Raw genomic sequence first — 18,500 nt, 5'->3', positions numbered from 1 at the left:
AGAGAGAATGGAATCTGAAACAGCAAAGGCAAAAATACACAGAAGATAAAACATGAAGCATTAAAGGTGAAAATGCAGAGATTTTATCAAAAATCTTTATCAATTATCAAGAGAATTTTATCAAGTGGAAAAGGAAAGGAGAAAGAGAACAGTATGAGAAAAGTCAATCAATGTGTTAGCCTTGAAATGGAACAGATAATATTTGTGGAAAGATCAGATTTGACATAAAAGAAAATTAACTCTTTTGGTGAAAGAGAACCTATAGTATTGAGTTTCTAGTCACTGTGGTTAAGTTGTATGTGTGTGTCTGTCTGTGTGAATGAAATAGGAGTTACTACTTAATTTTCCATTGGGAGGATAGGTAACCTAAATACCCCAAAAAATTATGTGGTGTATGTGGGATTGGTATCTTACTTCTTTAACTGGATTCTTTCCTACATCTGAAGACAAAGAAGGGAAGGAAAGGTTACTTCTAGCCTGCTTATTACAGTACTGTACAGTTATGTCACTGGGGGGCTTGGAAGACAGCAACTTGCAGAGATTTCAAAATTCTAATTCTTATCCCTATATGCTCAACCATCATTCCTTTAAAAATGAGACATAATCATTAAATGTGAGATATAATCAAGAGAAAGTATTTGAAAATCCAAAGGATCTGAGTACATTTCATGAAAGAGCCAGTGGAGAGAGACTGGATAACCAGGCAAGAGGAATAACAGACAAAATGCAAAAGCAGAAAGAGATGGAATCTAATGTATAGACTAATATACTGATCTTACAAAGAATAGGAACTCTTCCACGTCTGAGATAAAAAAAGGCAAGTCAAGGACAGATGCAGATAACCTTGCAGGTGGCAAGAATGGAAGTTCAAATCCAGTGGTCTATGTTCACAATGCTTCCAACAGTCATTATTTCATTATAACATGCAGCTTGAAGGTCAAACTAGAAAGGAAATAGAACCAAGCTGCGCCTACACAAAAAGAGGCTCCATTCCAATGTAATGTTTTACAACAGAAGAGCAACCTCGAAGGAAAAAAAAAAAAGACTGTATTTTCTGGCAAGTGGCCTTAAAAGTATAGGCTCTAGAGTCAGAATGTTAGACACTATCTCCTTGCTCCATCATTTATTGGCTGGATGACCTTAGGCAAGTTATTTAATTTCTCTGTGTTTTAATTCAGTCACTTGGAAAATGAGAATACTAGTTGTGAGGGTTCGTTGAGAAAATCTATGAAAAGAGTTTAGGAAAAACTGAGCACATAAGAGCTCATGTAGTGGTGCACTTAAAAAAGAGATTTCAACAGCTCATAAATATGTTGTGGTCTTAAATTATACACCTTTCCTACTTCAGGGGACAGAAAGAAAAGAGGCAGAAGTACAAGTCAAATCTTACAATAGCAACTGACAATGTTCTTTCTCTACTATACATTTTCAGAGAAAAATTACTTCAATTCAGTAAAAATAACCCCAATTAACAATTATTTGAACTTAACTATGAAGTGCTGACCAACCATATTTCTCCCAACGAATGACTCTCTTTATAGTGTAAGACAAATATAAATTATATTTTTAAAGGGCTGTGAAGACTTACCATCCAGTTGCTTAGCACAGAAAGTGGGCAGATGATCAGTGTTGTTCTTGGTTTATCTTCAACATCAGTTTTCTTTGAACTCTCCACTGCAAATGCTCCTGAAAGAATGAATCAGCGACACATCCTTCAGCAGTTTAATTTTTTCTCAAACATACATGAAGTCAATAAAGATATGTCAAAAATGTGCCTCTATGAAGAGAAATTAGGAATAATTAAAAAGAAACAAAAAAACTTCTGTTTCTAGCCAGAAACAGGAACTTCTAGTAACAGGAACTAGATTTTACCTTGCCACTTTATACAACTAAAAATCTGAATAGTGATTATTTATGGGGGATGTAGAGGATGATGACTTAGAAAGGGCATAGGGAGGAAGTTTGGAATATCTCCTAATACTTGTTAGGTTATTCATAGTTATTAAAATTTGTTTTATGCAGTTTTCTGAATTTGTACTATAGTTAATGTGGTATCAGACTCCAAGATGGGCCCAAATGGTATCTATTTCCCCAAAGTCACAATCTTGTATAGCCCCCTTCCACATTCAACTAGACTTGGTGTATATAATCCCCTGGAGAAGGAAATGCCAACCCACTCCAGTATTCTTGCCTGGAAAATCCCATGGACAGAGGAGCCTGGTGTGCTACAGTCCATAGGGTCGCAAAGAGTCACACAAAACCTAGCAACTAAACAACAACAATATGACCAACAGGATATGGTAGAAATGATAGTGTATCACTTCTGAGATTGTTATAAAAGACAGAACTTCTGACTCAGATGCTCTCTCCCTCTGTCTAGTCAGCTTCTCTCTCTGATCACTCTCTGGGAGAGGCCAGCTGCCACGTGAGGACACTCAAGACAGCCTATGGAAGAACACACTACAATTTTATTTTCCACTTCCCTACTGGACAGTACTGACATTTTTTCTAATATGTTGCTAAAATAATGTGCTAAAACTATTTTTTCATATCTCCTAGTAGATATCAAGAGTTCTAAGTCATGTATCTTTGGGTTCATTGTATGGCTTACTTGTTCTCCAAGGTAATTTACACTTCCATACACTGTGTGTTCCTGTTCTTGCCTATAAACTGTGAGATTTTTGGGGGGGACAGGGCGGGGCAGGCTGTGCCCCACAGCTTCTGGGATCTTGGTTTCCTGACCAGGATCTAACCCTTGCTACCTGCATTAGAAGCACAGAGTCTTAACCACTGAACTGCCAGAGAAGTCCCACATTTCTTAAAATTTCTAAAGTTAGGGTTAAGAGTAATCTAAAAAGAATTTTCTATTTCTAATTTTCCGATTTTAGACAAAACTTAACTCTTTCTCATCATTCTTTGCTAGTTCAAATATCACCTTCTTAAACAGGTTGTTGTTGTTTAGCTGTGTTTAGTTGCTCAATTGTGTCCAACTCTTTGTGACCCCATGGACTGCAGCACACCAGGCTTCCCTATCCTTTACCATCTCCCAGAGTTTGCTCAAATTCATGTCCTTTGAGTCAGTGATACCATCCAACCATCTTGTCCTTGCTCATCCCCTTTCCCTCCTGCCTTCAATCTTTCCCAGCATCAGAGTCTTTTCCAATGAGTCAGCTCTTCGCATCAGGTGGCCAAACTACTGGAGTTTCAACTTCAGCATCAGTCCTTCCAATGAATATTCAGGACTGATTTCCTTTAGGATTAACTGGTTGGATCTCTTTGCAGTCCAAGGGACTCTCAGAGTCTTGTCCAACACCATAATTCGAAAACATCAATTCTTCAGTGTTCCACCTTCCTTATGGACCAACCCTCATATCCTGTACATGATGACTGGAAAAACCATAGCTTTGACTACATGGACCTTTATTGGCAAAGTAATATCTCTAATTTGTAATACACTGTCTAGGTTTGTCACAGCTTTTCATCCAAGGAGCAAGCGTCTTTTAATTTCATGGCTGCAGTCACCATGCGCAGTGATTTCCGAGCCAAGAAAATAGTCTTTCGCCGTTTCCATTGTTTCCCCATCTATTTCCCATGAAGTGATGGGACCAGATGCCATGATCTTTGTTTTTTGGATGCTGAGTTTTAAGCCAGCTTTTTCACTCTCCTCTTTCACCTTCATCAAAAGGGTCTTTAGTTCCTCTTCACTTTCTGCCATAAGGGTGGTGTCACCTGTGTATCTGAGCTTATTGATACTTCTCCGGAAATCTTGATTCCAGTTTGTGCTTCATCCAGCCTGGCGTTTTGCAGCGTGTAATCTGCATACAAGTTAAATAAGCAGGGTGATAATATACAGCCTTGATGTACTCCTTTCACAATTTTTAACCAGGAACCTTAGGTCAGTATTTATTTCACAATTTTTCTTTATTTTCTTCATGTCTGCTGCTCGCTAAGTCACTTCAGTCATGTCTGACTCTTTGCCACTCTATGGACTGTAGCCCACCAGGTTCCTCTGTCCATGGGATTCTCTAAGTAAGAATAATGGAGTGGATGGCCATACAGCCCTCCAGGGGATCTTCCTGACCAAGGGATCAAATCAGAGTCTCTGTGTCTCTTGCATTGCAGATGGATTCTTTACCGTCTGAGCTACCAGGGAAGCTCCATTTTTTAAGTCTTTATTGAATTTGTTAAAATAATGATTATGCTTTATATTATGGGTTTTTTGGCCCCAAAATATGTAGGATCTTAGCTCCCTGACCAGGGATTGACCTGAACCCCCTGAATTGGAAGGCAAAGTCTTAACCACTGCCCATAAGGAAAGTCCCACTCTGTGTCTTTTGACTGGAACATTTGGTCCATAATTATTGATATATATCTATCTTCTTCTTGCCATTTTGGTAGTTGTTTTGGATTTCCTTTTGTAGGTCTTTTTTCCCCTTCTTTTGTTCTCTTATTATTTGATGACTATCTTTAGTGTTATACTTGCACTCCTTTTTCTTTTTTGTATGTATATTATAGATTTTGGTTTGCAGTTACCATGAGGTTTTGTAAATCCTAAAGAAAATCAGTCCTGAATATTCTATGGAAGGACTGATGCTGAAGCTGAAGCCCCAATACTTGGCCACCTGATGCAAAGGACTGACGCAATGGAAAAGCCCCTGATGCTGGGAAAGATTGAAGGCAGGAGGAGAAGGGGACGGCAGAGGATGAGATGGTTGATGGCATCACCGACTCACTGGACTTGAGTTTGAGTAAGCTCTGGGAGTTGGTGATGGACAGGGAAGCCTGACATGCTGCAGTCTATGGGTCACAAAGAGTTGGACACAACTGAGTGACTGAACTGAACTAATGAGGTTTTTGTACAACAGTTTCTATACATACATGATTATTTTAAGTTGCTGATCTCTTAATTTCAAATGCATTTTAAAAACTCCCTTGTGATTACTATTTTTGAGATATTTCACATCTAATTGTTTGTGTATTCCTTAATTGCTTATTGTGGACACAGATGATTTTACTACTTTTGTCTTTTAACCTCTGTACTAGCTTTGTATGAGGATGATTTTCTACTTTAACCGTATGTTTGCCCTTTACTGGTGAGTTTTTTTCTTTCCGTAATTTTGTTCCTAGCTGTGGCCTTTCCTTTTTTGCCTAGAGAAGTTCCTTTAACAATTGTTGTAAACCTGATTTGGCAGTGCTGAACTCTTTCATCTTTTGCTTGTCTGTAAAGCTTTTATTTCTCCACCAAATCTTTAGGAGACTCTTGCTGGTAGAGTATTCTTGGTTGTAGGTTGTTCCCTTTCATTACTTTATCAAGCCACTCCCTTCTGGCCTGCCTAGTTTCTGCTGAAAAATCAACTGATATCCTTAAGGGAGTTTCCCTGTATGTTATTTGCTTCTTTTCCCTTGCTGCATTAAATATTTACTCTTTATCTTTAATTTTCGCCATTTTAATTACAATGTGTCTTAGCATGTTCCTCCCTGGATTCATCCTGTATGGAACTCAGCTGTTCCTCAATTTGGGTGACTGTTTCCCAGGTTAGTGGTTTTCAGCTATTACATTTCAGGCTTTTTCTTTTCTTCTTCTCCTTCTGGGATTCCTATAATGCAAATATTAGTGAGCTTGGTGCTTTCCCAGAAGTCTCTTAAAGTGTCCTCATTTCTTTTCATTCATTTTTTCTTTATTTTTCTTTTAATTATTTTTAATTGGAGTATAACTGCTTTACAACAGTATGCTGGTTTCTGCCACGGATCAACATGAACCAACCATAGGTATACATATGTCCCCTCCCTCTTGAAACTCCCTCCCACCCCATCCCACCCTTCTAGGTTGTCTCAGCACACCAGAATTGAGCTCCCTACGTCACACAGCAAACTCCCACTAGCTATCTAATTTTACATAAGGTAATGTACATGTTTCAATGCTACTCTCGCAATTTGTCCCACCCTCTCCTCCTCGCACTGTGTCCACAAATCTGTTCCCTATGTCTGCGTCCACACTGCTGTCCTGTAAATAGGTTCATTTTTTTTTCTTTTTTCTGTTTAGTAGCAGTGATTTTTACAGAGCTGGAGGAATCATGCTCTCTGACTTCAAATTACACCACAAAGCTACAGTAATCAAACAGTATGGCTGTGGCACATAGATCAATGGAACAGTACAGAGAGCTCAGAAATAAACCTACACACTTATTGTCAGTTAACCTACAACAAAAAAGACAAGAATATACAATGGAAAACAGCCTCTTCAATAAGCGGTGATGGGAAAACTGGACAGCTACATGTAAAAAAATGAAAGTAGAACATTCTCTAACACCACATATGAAAATAAACTCAAAATAGACTAAAGACCTAAATATAAGACCAGATACTATAAAACTCCTACAGGAAAACAGAACACTCTTTGATATGAATCACTGCAATATTTTTTGGATCCATCTCCTAAAGAAAATAGAAGCAACGATAAACAAATGGGACCTAATTAAAAGATTTTGCACAGCAAAGGAAACCATTGACAAAACAAATAAGCTAAATTGGAGGCCTACTAAATGGGAGGATATATTTGCAAATGATATGACTAATAAGGGATTAATATCCAACATATACAATCAGCTCATATAACTCAACATCAAAAACACAAACAACCCAATTAAAAAATGGGCAGAAGACCTGAATAGACATTGTTCCAAACAGGAAATGTAGATGGCCAACAGACACATGAAAATATGTTCAACATCACTAACCATCAGGGAAATGCAATCAAAACCACAATGAGGTATCAAACACCTCATACCTGTCAGAATGGCTATCATCAAAAAGAATGCAAATAACAAATGTTAGTGAGGCTGTAGAGAAAATGGAACCCTTATATACTGTTAGTGGAAATAAAAATTGGTACAGCAACTGAAAAACAGTAAGGTAGTTTCTCAAAGAACCATATGACCCAGCAATTCTACACTTGCTGCTGCTGCTGCTAAGTCATTTCAGTCGTGTCCGACTCTGTGCAACTCCATAGGCGGTAGCCCACCAGGCTCCCCTGTCCCTGGGATTCTCCAAGCAAGACACTGGAGTGGATTGCCATTTCCTTCTCCAATGCATGAAAGTGAAAAGTGAAAATGAAGTCGCTCAGTCGTGTCCGACCCTTCACGACCCCACGGACTGCAGCCTACCAGGCTCCTCCGTCCATGGGATTTTCCAGATAAGAGTACTGGAGTGGGGTGCTATTGCCTTCTCTGATTCTACACCTGGGTATATACAAAGATAAAAACATTAATTGTAAAAAAACACGCTCACCCCAATGTTCACAGCAGCGTGATTTATAACTGCCAAGATACAGAGCAACCTAAGTGTCCATCAGCAGATGAACAGAAAAAAAAGATGTCACACACACACACACACACACACACACACACACTGGAATATTACTCAGCCATTTAAAAAGAATGAAATCTGGGGAATTCACTGGTGGTCCAGTGGTTAGAACTCAGCACTTTCACTGCTAAGGCCCATGTTGAATCCCTGGTCTGGGAACTAAGATTTCACAAGCCATGTGGTACAGCCAGAAGAAAAAGTTAAAAACAAATAATGGCAGAGAGTGAAGAGGAACTAAAGAGCCTCTTGATAAAGGTGAAAGAGAAGAGTAAAAAAAATTCAACAATCAAAAAACTAAGATCATGGTATCCGGTCCCATCACTTCATGGCAAATAGATAGGGAAACAACAGAAATAGTGACAGACTGTTTTCTTGGGCTCCAAAATCATTGCAGATGGTGACCACAGCCACAAAATTAAAAGACTCTTGCTCCTGGGAAGAAAACCTATGAAAAACCTAGACAGCATAGTAAAAAGCAAAGATATCACTTTGCTGACAAAGGTCCATCTAGTCAGAGCTATGGTTTTTCCAGTAGTCATGTATGTGTGTGAGAGTTGGACCATAAAGAAGGCTGAGTACCCAAGATGGATGCTTGTGAACTGTGGTGTTCAAGAAGACTCTTGAGAGTTCCTTGGACAGCAAGGAGATCAAACTAGTCAATCCTAAAGGAAATTAACTCTGAATATTCATTGGAAGGACAGATGCTGAAGTTCCAGTACTTTGGCCACTTGATGCAAAGAGCTGACTCATCGGAAAAGACCCTGATGCTGGGAAAGACTATGGGCATGAGAAGAAGGGAACGACAGAGGATGAGATGGTTGGATTGCATCACCAACTCAATGGTCATGAGCTTGAGCAAACTCCAGGAGATAATGAAGGACAGGGAAGCCTGGCATGCTGTGGTCCATGGGGTCTCAAAGAATTGGACACAACTGAGTGACTGAACAACAACAAAAATAAATAAAACAAGTAATATTTTCAAAAAGAAAAATGAAATTTTACTATTTGAAACAACATGAATGGACTTGAAGAGCATTATGCTAAATGAAATAAGTCAGACAGAGAAGACAAATATTGTACGGTATCACTTATAAGGAGAATCTAAAAAACACAACAAACTAGTGAATATAACAAAAAAGCAGACTCACAGATATAGGGAACTAGTGGTCACCAGTGGGGAGAAGGAATAGGGGAGAGGCAAAAGAGAGGTAGAGAAGTAAGTACAAAATATTAGGTATAAGCTACAAGGATATATTGTACAACATGGGGAATATAGCCAATATTATATAATAACTGTAAGTGGAGTAGTACCTTTAAAACTGTATACCTGTAACATATAATACTGTAAAGCAACTACACGTAAATAAAAAATAAAAACATTTTAAATTATGTTTACATGTTTATGTTTCCACCTCATCATTAGACATAAGCCCCATGAAAATAGACTTGTCTGCTGCATCTTCAATATGTAAAATGGAAGATACCAAGGTACAGAGATAAAATAATTTGTTAGATCTCTTTAACCACAGTCCAATCTTTTTCCATTTCAAATATTTAGACTCTTAGGCAGTGTCATTTTCCTACGAATTACAAATTATAAAGTAATAATAAATATCACTCACATTTTTAATTGAAAAACAAATTCCTCTCATACCAATAATAAATATTTACAATTCTAATTAATTCAAATTAAACTAAGTTTTAAAGAAGACATAAATTGCTGTGCCTTTACTAGAAACAATATCTCTGCTACTCAGATGAATAAGAGACCTCTGTCCATCATATTTTTGACCTAACTTATATAAATAGAATAGGAAAATACATAAAATTGTACTTTTAGAAATGAGATTATCTTTTTTTCTCTACTTTTTTCTTGCAATATGATTTTATACTTTTGTCACTTAAAATTTTTTTATTTGAAAAACAGAAAAACCAAACAAAAGCAGATTTACTTACCCCTTTTCAACATTTTTTTTTTTGTTGCAGGGGTAGATGAAGTAAGTGCACATGCGAACTCTGCATCCTCTTGAACCTTAGAAGATCCTGCTGAAGTACAAACCACAGAATCATTAAGATATTTGAAAACTAATTCTCTCCTGTACTTACGTACAGATAACTTTCTAAGGATAGGAAACATAATACCACTTACACATTTCAAGAGTTTGTATTATTAAATAAATATAAACTAATTTCTAGTAACCAAAGCTGCCTCTTTTGACACTAAGCATCTTTGTAGCTCAGAGAAGAAACAGTCATTCATGATAAATTGAAGCTTCTCCTAAGGAAGAAATGTGAAAGTAGAAGCAGTCAAATGCAAAGTGATTCAGCTCCTAGGTGGAAGGATAATATTTTCAATGAGCATGAGACAAGGGCTCAGGGCCGGGGCAATGGGATGACCCAGAGGGATGGGATGGGGAGGGAGGTGGGTGGGGGGTCCAGGAAGGGGAACACATGTAAACCCATGGCTGATTCATGTCAATGTATGGCAAAAACTATTACAATATTGTAAAGTAATTAGCCCCCAACTAAAATAAATAAATTTAAAAAAAAAAAAATTTTTCAATGAAACAGGTGTTTAACTTTTAATGAAGATGCTGCCAAATTTTCAGATCAGTCAAATGGTGATAAGTTATTTTCCAAATGCAACACAATTTCTTAACTTAGGAATATAATACAACCAGATTAGGAGATAACCAAAGTAAAGTTATGTTTTAAAGACAAAGGAAAAAGTAAAGATACTTAACATTTGTAAATTTGTATAATGTTAAATAACAGCTGAGCTATATTGACAAAAAGGCAGTCCCACCCTACTTCTGTAACTACAATTTATACATATATAAAACAGGTTTTATTGAAGTCATTTTATAGGTTGTAGAAAGATTTTCATTTTGTCTAAGTTGGTTTAAATATTTTCTCTTAGATTTTAATTTGAAACTATTCTTTCAATATGCTTCATTCATTTAACACCCTTGGTAAGCTCCATAAATAGTTCAAATGTAAAAAGTAGTCAAGTTTAAGACCTATTACTAAAGAATTCCAAGCTAGACAGATAGAAATAATAAGCCTTTACTTTAATAATCTTTAAGTGTAGATAGGGGATATTGAGATGTATATACATACCTTTTACTCTGATTTTAGTCTCTGATTGTGTTCTTTTCAGTTTGCCTAAAAACAAAACCAAATATAACGTGGTCACACTAGGAAATTAAAATACAGGACACATTATCAAATCAAACTCATTTCATATCACCTTTCATTTTCTGTGGCAATTCACTTGGTTCAACTTCCTCCGAATCACTACTTTCAGTGTACTGTACAGCAGGCTTTCTCCTAAAATTAAGTATACACAATTTTTTTATCAACCCAAAACAAAATGGGATATAAATCTATGTTTAATAAATGTAATACAAATACTTTTGTCCTACCCTGGTTTACTTTTTGAGAAAATTCCAAGGGAAAAAAAATTTTATTTGATAAATGAAAGCCAAATTTGCTAAAAGCATTTTGCTTTCACAGCCAGATGCACTTAACTGTACAAAATGCAGTAACATGATTATTAAAATAAATGTGAGAAAGTAAACCATTCTAGAATAGTAATCTCTTCAACACTTTATTCAGTATTTGGTAATTCAATTAAAATACTTGTATAAAACTAGAACAAAAAAGAAGTGATTCTGATTATCAAAGAAAATCCTCCAATATAAAGTAAGCAGCTAAGAGGCAAAAATATAATTCTTTCACAATGGAAACTTTTATAAATTCTGTGTAGAAGTTGTACAGTACTATGTTTAAGTGCCTAGAAACAATGCACTGTGGAATGAGACTGCATAGATTCAAATCTCCGTTCCACCATTTATTTGCTATGTGACTTTTGGCAAATTACCTAATATTCTTCTAAGTTTCAGTTTCCTCATTCGGAAAATAGGAATAAAGATACAATTCACTCTGTACAGTAAAATGTGTTACCACATGTAAAGCCTCTAAAATAGTCCCTGCTGCACAGTAAGTATGTATCTATTTAATTTTAATTAACAGTTTAATTAATAGTTGGTGTGTTGGTTGTTGTTTATCCCATATCATCATTATTTCCACACCCTTGAACCTAATCTGGTCCAGCTGATAGTGCTCTGTTACCCAGACTCATGGTCAGTTCAGAGTTATATAAGATTTGAGATCTAGATAAAAGGGAAACTGATGAGTCCTGGTTTTATACTCAGTTCAGACAGGTGTTAAAGACAGAACAATTAACAAAGCCCCAGATTTGAAATCTCTATTTCAAATAGAATAGCTAAGAGGGACTCAGATTTGAGGTCACACCTGCAGGTATCGATGGTGAACAACAAAATACAAAAGCCAAGTATTTAGATCTACCTCAGAGAATAAATAAAATTTATGAACTTAACAATTCAAGTGGAAATCAGAGGAGCATTATGGGTTTTATTCAAATTCTCCTTCTAGTCTACATTAATATAATACTGTCCATAAACAACTTTATCATGTTTTATTTCTACTAAAGGTGAATTGAGAAACAATTCAGATGAGCAAAGAATGCTTTTGTCAAGTGGTCCAATAAATATACATCAGTTCTCAACTCCTTAAATTCACAAAGAAAACTCTTTTCTAAAGTCTCAATGAAAACAAAAAACCCAAGGGTGAGATCTCAGTTCCTACGTGAAAGAAATAGAAAAATGATAGAAAGATAGTGATTATTAAAAATTACCAGTTACTTCTTTTATATATTAATGTTACTTTTTAACCTATAAAATGAGAACAGTCTACCTCCCTAAGTCACAATGATTTTAGCAGTTTCAAATTAAAAAATGTATTTGAAAGAACTATGCTGTGGAGATAATGGTCATATCTTTCTTCTACATGTAAGAAAATAGAGAAAGAGTTTAAACATATTACATGAAATCAAACCATAATAGTTTACCTTTTGGGGCGGGAGCTAGAGAATTCTGACTTGGGATATTTATCCTTTCCCTTGACATCTGAAATACTGGGTTCTTCACTACATCTAGATCCTTCCATTTCAAAGAAAAAGATAAAGAGTATTAGCAAACTGTCTCAGATAAGAAGCATCTTTCTTAAAATGTTGGTTTTTCTAGCTCAATAGCTACAGTTTCCTAATCTAGTATTTTCTCACAAAGTACCTTCAATTTTTTTGTAACCTAGTCATTTCCCCTGTAGTCATCTAGTCAGTGCCCATACTGACTATATTTCCTGCTATACCAAGGCAGTTGAGAGCTGCTGCAGAAAAAAAATGAACAATAAACAAGTGGTATAATAAATGTATACTTCCCAATCTCAGTTGTCAACCTTGTATCACTTAGCAACTCTTCCACCTATCACAGAGCCTCCCTACCCATCACCTGGAATAGCTATACTATCATATAATGGATCCTCTGCCCAAATTTTAAACTCCTTTTACTCCCAGCAGATGACCTACTTCACTTTATAAAGAAAGTCAGATGTCATCTTCTATAAATTAATCAATTTTTCTTTTTTTAAATTTTTTAATTCTCTCAATTAACTATATTTTTCCTCAGCATTGCTTCCTTTCCTTCTAATGCTAACTCATCCACCTATTTTCTTGATCACATTTCCTCCCAAAGGTCAAATTATTCTTTCCATTACATACAAAATTTTTTCCTAAACCCTGCCCCCACCACGAAGCCCTCAATTCTGCCTCTCTCTCCAACTGTTTTGCCCGTCTCAAACACAGCAAAATTCGTAACAGAACACAGATGTTATTTCTATTTCTTCATCTACTAGTCTTATTTTAAAATATTTTCAGTCTTGCTCTGTTCTAACCAATCTTCAGAAATTAATTTTATGAAAGTCACTAACTGCTAAATGCATCCCTTTTCATTTCTCCTCTAATTTGGCTCTAACCTATCTATCTTAATCTGCTGCTATTCACACCTATTTATTCATATTCAGTTATTTATTTACATTATAATACCACAAACTATTCTGAGGTCCTAGAGCAAGATACTCTGTTTCGTTTTGCTTTTAGCTGCCCTTTCCTGGGGCTTTTTTTCTCAACCAAAAATGTTCTTCCTCAGCTTCTTTAATGTGCTACCACCCAATTTCATCATGGCCTCCTTCATGATATTTTTCTTGACTACCAGTTTTCATGAGATTCTTTATAAAAAAATATCTGAAATTTTTGTACAGTACTAAAGCCAGAGGTGGAATTACATCATTAAATTGGAAAAATCTATGGGGTCATGTTCAAAATTAAGGTTTACCTTTGATTAGTCCAGCTGCCTTTTCACTGGTATTGTTTCCTCCAAGTTCCATAGATTCATCATAAACATTACATTCCTAGATGAAAAGGCATATTTCTTACATAGTACTGCTGTCAGTTTAGAGTAAACTTAAAAATATATCCTATTTTATACTGCTTTACTTTACACAATAAAGACTACTTAAATGGCTACCCTATTCTGGAGCAATGTAAGGAGGTACATTAAGAGGAAAAATGTACAAACTGAAAAAAAATTTTAACAGGTATCTAAAAAAAGAAAACTAGTCTGTCTCAACCTTTTCAAAAGAAATACAAAAAGCAAACTTCAATTATAAATGGCATATTACTGTGAGAAACAGTCACAAATGGGATTTACTTCAGAATTAAAAGGAATTCTAACACTAGAAACTTTCAAACCAAGAGTCCCTTCTCAATAGATAACAGATCTATAATGAAGCTAAGCTGCCCTTGACATCCTTTTTTTCTCTGTAATTCTTAGAGTGGGTAGATTCAATAGTCAGGTATCAGAGTACCTTCTCCCTTGTTCTATCAGGGATTTTCCTGCCAACTCTTTGTTCTTTTCCCTTCCTGTTTCTTTGTTTCAAAAATGCATCTATGTGAGCACAAGAACTTCTATAAAAGCAAACTTTTATATATCTCTGTGAAAGTATTTTCAACTGAGTCTACTAGGGCAGGGTTCCTCCAATCTTAATTCTAGACTTGATTCTGTATGAAGGAATGACAAAATTGGGTTTAATTAAATTAATTCTTCCAGTTTAAAAAGAAAGGTAGGTATATTATGAAAGGAAGATCATTATTTTGATTCAAAACCTCAGAGTGGGTCCAAGATTGGATAGCAGGAGTACAATGTAATTTTTGCCTAGAATTAACGCCAGTAAAAAATATTTTATTTTAGTTTTTTAAAAGACAATTTTAAACATTTTATAAAATCCCACCAAAGTTTACATTTCTCTAAAATCCAAGATATACCATTTTTAGAACCATGTACCTAGAAATTAGATAATTAATTTTTAAAAGCATTAGCTCCAAGAAGCAGATGTTAAAAATGCCTTTAGTCAGACATCCTACCAAGTCTTCCTCAGTAATCAGCACAATCACTTACATTAAATAGCATGCAGAAATAATTTAAAAATTTATCTACAAAATAAAGGATGTCCTTTACATTATTCTTTTCACATTAAATTACTGCTCAACAAGCCTTTTATTCATGAAGTTCAAATAAAATGTACATATAAAGTCTAACGTATCAAATACTATGCTCCAATCTCATGGAATTTAACATTTCACTCTGTAAGTTTGCAATATCCAAATCTATTTGAAATAATGAAATTTCTATTGCAGTAAATGCCTGGCTGGAAATCACCTTTTCAGTCTCAATTTCAACTAATGTAGAAAACGAAATATCCTAAAGCCTTTCTAGTACATAACACGTTAAATGCATGGCTGATCTTAAGGGGAAAAAAGAATGCCTTACTGTTAAACTGGTAATTAACAATGAAGTTCTAAGTAGTCTTAGGTACTGTTTTTCAGTTTTAATAACTAAAATGTAGGAAAAACAAAAAACGTAAAAAGCACTGGAATATTCAGGGTAGGTGACTGAAATTTACATGTTAATAACATAGTTAAACTCCCAATAAAAGTACAAAGAAGGAAATCCAACTAAGCTTAGAAATTAAGAAAATGGAAACAGATATGCAGCATCTTTGAAAACTAAAAAATCAGAAGAATAGCAGCAGACAAAAGTTCAAAAAAAATATTTTGCATATACCTTGTACTTAAATTATTTCCTATTTTAAGTTCTTTGGACTTTCAGCTCAGAATGAAAATGACCATTTCATTCTAATAGAGCTTATTTTCCTTATAAAACTAATTCTTTATTAATTCTTCAGTTCAGTTCAGTCACTCAGTCGTGTCTGACTCTTTGCGACCCCATGAACCGCAGCACGCCAGGCTTCCCTGTCCAACACCAACTACCACAGTTTACCCAAACTCATGTCCATTGAGTTGGTGATGCCATCCAACCATCTCATCCTTTGTTGTCCTCTTCTCCTCCTGCCCTCAATCTTTCCCAGCATCAGTGTCTTTTCAAATGAGTCAGCTCTTCGCATTAGGTGGCCAAAGTACTGGAGTTTCAGCTTCAACATCTGTCCTTCCAATGAACACCCAGGATTGATCTCCTTTAGGATGGACTGGTTGGATCTCCTTGAAGTCCAAGGAACTCTCAAGAGTCTTCTCCAACACCATAGTTCAAAAGTATCGATTCTTCAGCACTCAACTTTCTTTATAGTCCAACTCTCACATCCATACATAACTACTGGAAAAACCATAGCCTTGACTAGACAGACCTTTGTTAGCAAAGTAATGTCTTTGCTTTTTAATATGCTGTCTAGGTTGGTCATAACTTTCTTTCCAAGGAGTAAGCGTCTTTTAATTTCACGGCTGCAATCACTATCTGCAGTGATTTTGGAGCCCAGAAAAATAAAGTCAGCCACTGTTTCCATTGTTTCCCCATCGATTTGCCATGAAGTGATGGGACCAGATGTCATGATCTTAGTTTTCTGAATGTTGGGCTTTAAGCCAACTTTTTCACTCTCCACTTTCACTTTCATCAAGAGGCTCTTTAATTCTTCTTCCCTTTCTGCCATAAGGGTGGTGTCATCTGCATATCTGAGGTTATTGATATTTCTCCTGGCAATCTTGATTTCAGCTTGTGTTTCATCCAGCCCAGCGTTTCTCATCATGTACTCTGCACATAAGTTAAATAGGCAGGGTGACAATATACAGCCTTGACGTACTCCTTTTCCTATTTGGAACCAGTCTATTGTTCCATGTCCAGTTCTAACTGTTGCTTCCTGACCTGCATACAGGTTTCTCAAGAGGCAGGTCAGGTGGTCTGGTATTACCATCTCTTTCAGAATTTTCCATAATTTATTGTGATCCACACAGTCAAAGGCTTTGGCATAGTCAATAAAGCAGAAATAGATAGTTTCTGGAACTATATTTTCTGGATTAGTTTTTCTGGAACTCTCTTGCTTTTTTGATGATACAGCGAATGTTGGCAATTTGATATCTGGTTCCTCTGCCTTTTTTAAAACCAGCTTGAATATGTCGAAGTTCACAGTTCATGAACTGTTGGAGCCTGGCTTGGAGAATTTTGAGAATTACTTTACTAGCATGTGAGATGAGTGCAATTGTGCGGTAGTTTGAGCATTCTTTGGCATTTCCTTTGGGATTAGAATGAAAACTGCCTTTTTCTAGTCCTGTGGCCACTGCTGAGTGTTCCATATTTGCTGGCATATTGAGTGCACCACTTTCACAGCATCATCTTTTAGGATCTGAAATAGCTCAACTGGAATTCCATCACCTCCACTAGCTTTGTTCGTAGTGATGCTTCCTAAGGCCCACTTGACTTCACATTCCAGGATGTCTGGCTCTAGGTGAGTGATCACACCATCGTGATTATCCGGGTCATGAAGATCTTTTTTTGTGTATTTCTTCTGTGTATTCTTGCCACCTCTTCTTAATATCTTCTGCTTCTGTTAGGTCCATACTATTTATGTCCTTTACTGAGCCCATCTTTGCATGAGATGTTCCCTTGGTATCTCTAATTTTCTTGAAGAGATCTCTAGTTTTTCCCATTCTGTTGTTTTCCTCTATTTCTTTGCATTGACTGCAGAGGAAGGCTTTCTTATCTCTTCTTGCTATTCTTTGGAACTCTGCATTCAAATGGGTGTATCTTTCCTTTTCTCCTTTGCTTTTTGCTTCTCTTCTTTTCACAGCTATTTGTAAGGCCTCCTCAGACAGCCATTTTGCTTTTTTGCATTTCTTTTTCTTGGGGATGGTCTTGCTCCCTGTCTCCTATACAATGTCATGAACCTCCATCCATAGTTCATCAGGCACTCTGTCTATCAGATCTAGTCCTTTAAATCTATTTCTCATTTCCACTGTATAATCATAAGGGATTTGATTTGGGTCACACCTGAATGGTCTAGTGGTTTTCCCCACTTTCTTCAATTTAAGTCTGAATTTGGCAATAAGGAGTTCATGATCTGAGCCACGGTCTTGTTTTTGCTGACTCTATAGAGCTTCTCCATCCTTGGCCGCAAAGAATATAATCCACCTGATTTCGGTGTTGACCATCTGGTGATGTCCATGCGCAGAGTCTTCTCTTGTGTTGTTGGAAGAGGGTGTTTGCTATGACCAGTGCGTTCTCTTGGCAAAACTCTATTAGCCTTTGCCCTGCTTCATTCTGTACTCCAAGGCCAAATTTGCCTGTCACTCCAGGTGTTTCTTGACTTACTACTTTTGCATTCCAGTCCCCTATAATGAAAAGGACATCTTTTTGGAGTGTTAGTTCTAGAACATCTTGTAGGTCTTCACAGAACCGTTCAGCTTCAGCTTCTTCAGTGTTACTGGTCGGGGCATAGACTTGGATTACTGTGATATTGAACAGTTTGCCTTGGAAACGAACAGAGATCATTCTGTCGTTTTTGAGACTGCATCCAAGTACTGCATTTTGGACTCTTTTGTTAACTATGATGGCTACTCCATTTCTTCTAAGGGATTCTTGCCCACTGCTGCTGCTAAGTCACTTCAGTCGTGTCCGACTCTGTGCGACCCCATAGACGGCAGCCCATCAGGCTCCGCCGTCCCTGGGATTCTCCAGGCAAGAATACTGGAGTGGATTGCCATTTTCTTCTCCAGTGCATGAAAGGGAAAAGTGAAAGTAAAGTCGCTCAATCATGTCCGACTCTTAGCGACCCCATGGACTGTAGCCTACCAGGCTCCTCCGTCCATGGGATTTTCCAGGCAAGAGTACTGGAGTGGGGTGCCATTGCCTTCTCCGTTCTTGCCCACAGTA

General features: G+C 36.7%; 1 protein-coding gene across 21 annotated transcripts in view; it reads right to left on the bottom strand.

The window, feature by feature from the left end:
- HLTF (helicase like transcription factor) overlaps positions 1-18,500 on the bottom strand; it is a 62,372-nt gene that overhangs the window by 22,733 nt on the left and 21,139 nt on the right. For 9 of the 21 annotated variants that reach the window (XM_081573939.1, XM_081573940.1, XM_081573921.1 and 6 more), the window contains exons 9-14: positions 13,620-13,695; positions 12,299-12,389; positions 10,616-10,695; positions 10,486-10,530; positions 9,322-9,411; positions 1,589-1,686 (exon numbers count right to left, since the gene is read on the bottom strand). In XM_081573939.1, coding sequence (XP_081430065.1) covers positions 1,589-1,686; positions 9,322-9,411; positions 10,486-10,530; positions 10,616-10,695; positions 12,299-12,389; positions 13,620-13,695 — 480 coding nt within the window. Of the gene's footprint in view, positions 1-1,588; positions 1,687-9,321; positions 9,412-10,485; positions 10,531-10,615; positions 10,696-12,298; positions 12,390-12,428; positions 12,432-13,619; positions 13,696-18,500 lie in introns of all 21 variants that reach the window. The other 12 variants (XM_081573943.1, XM_081573927.1, XM_081573929.1 and 9 more) reach the window with 5 other exon arrangements.

The sequence above is a fragment of the Giraffa tippelskirchi genome, chromosome 2 (assembly GCF_054371585.1).
Source record: "Giraffa tippelskirchi isolate mGirTip1 chromosome 2, T2T-mGirTip1v1.2.pri, whole genome shotgun sequence".
NCBI lineage: Eukaryota > Metazoa > Chordata > Mammalia > Artiodactyla > Giraffidae > Giraffa > Giraffa tippelskirchi.
This window is presented reverse-complemented; position numbering and strand designations above follow the sequence as displayed.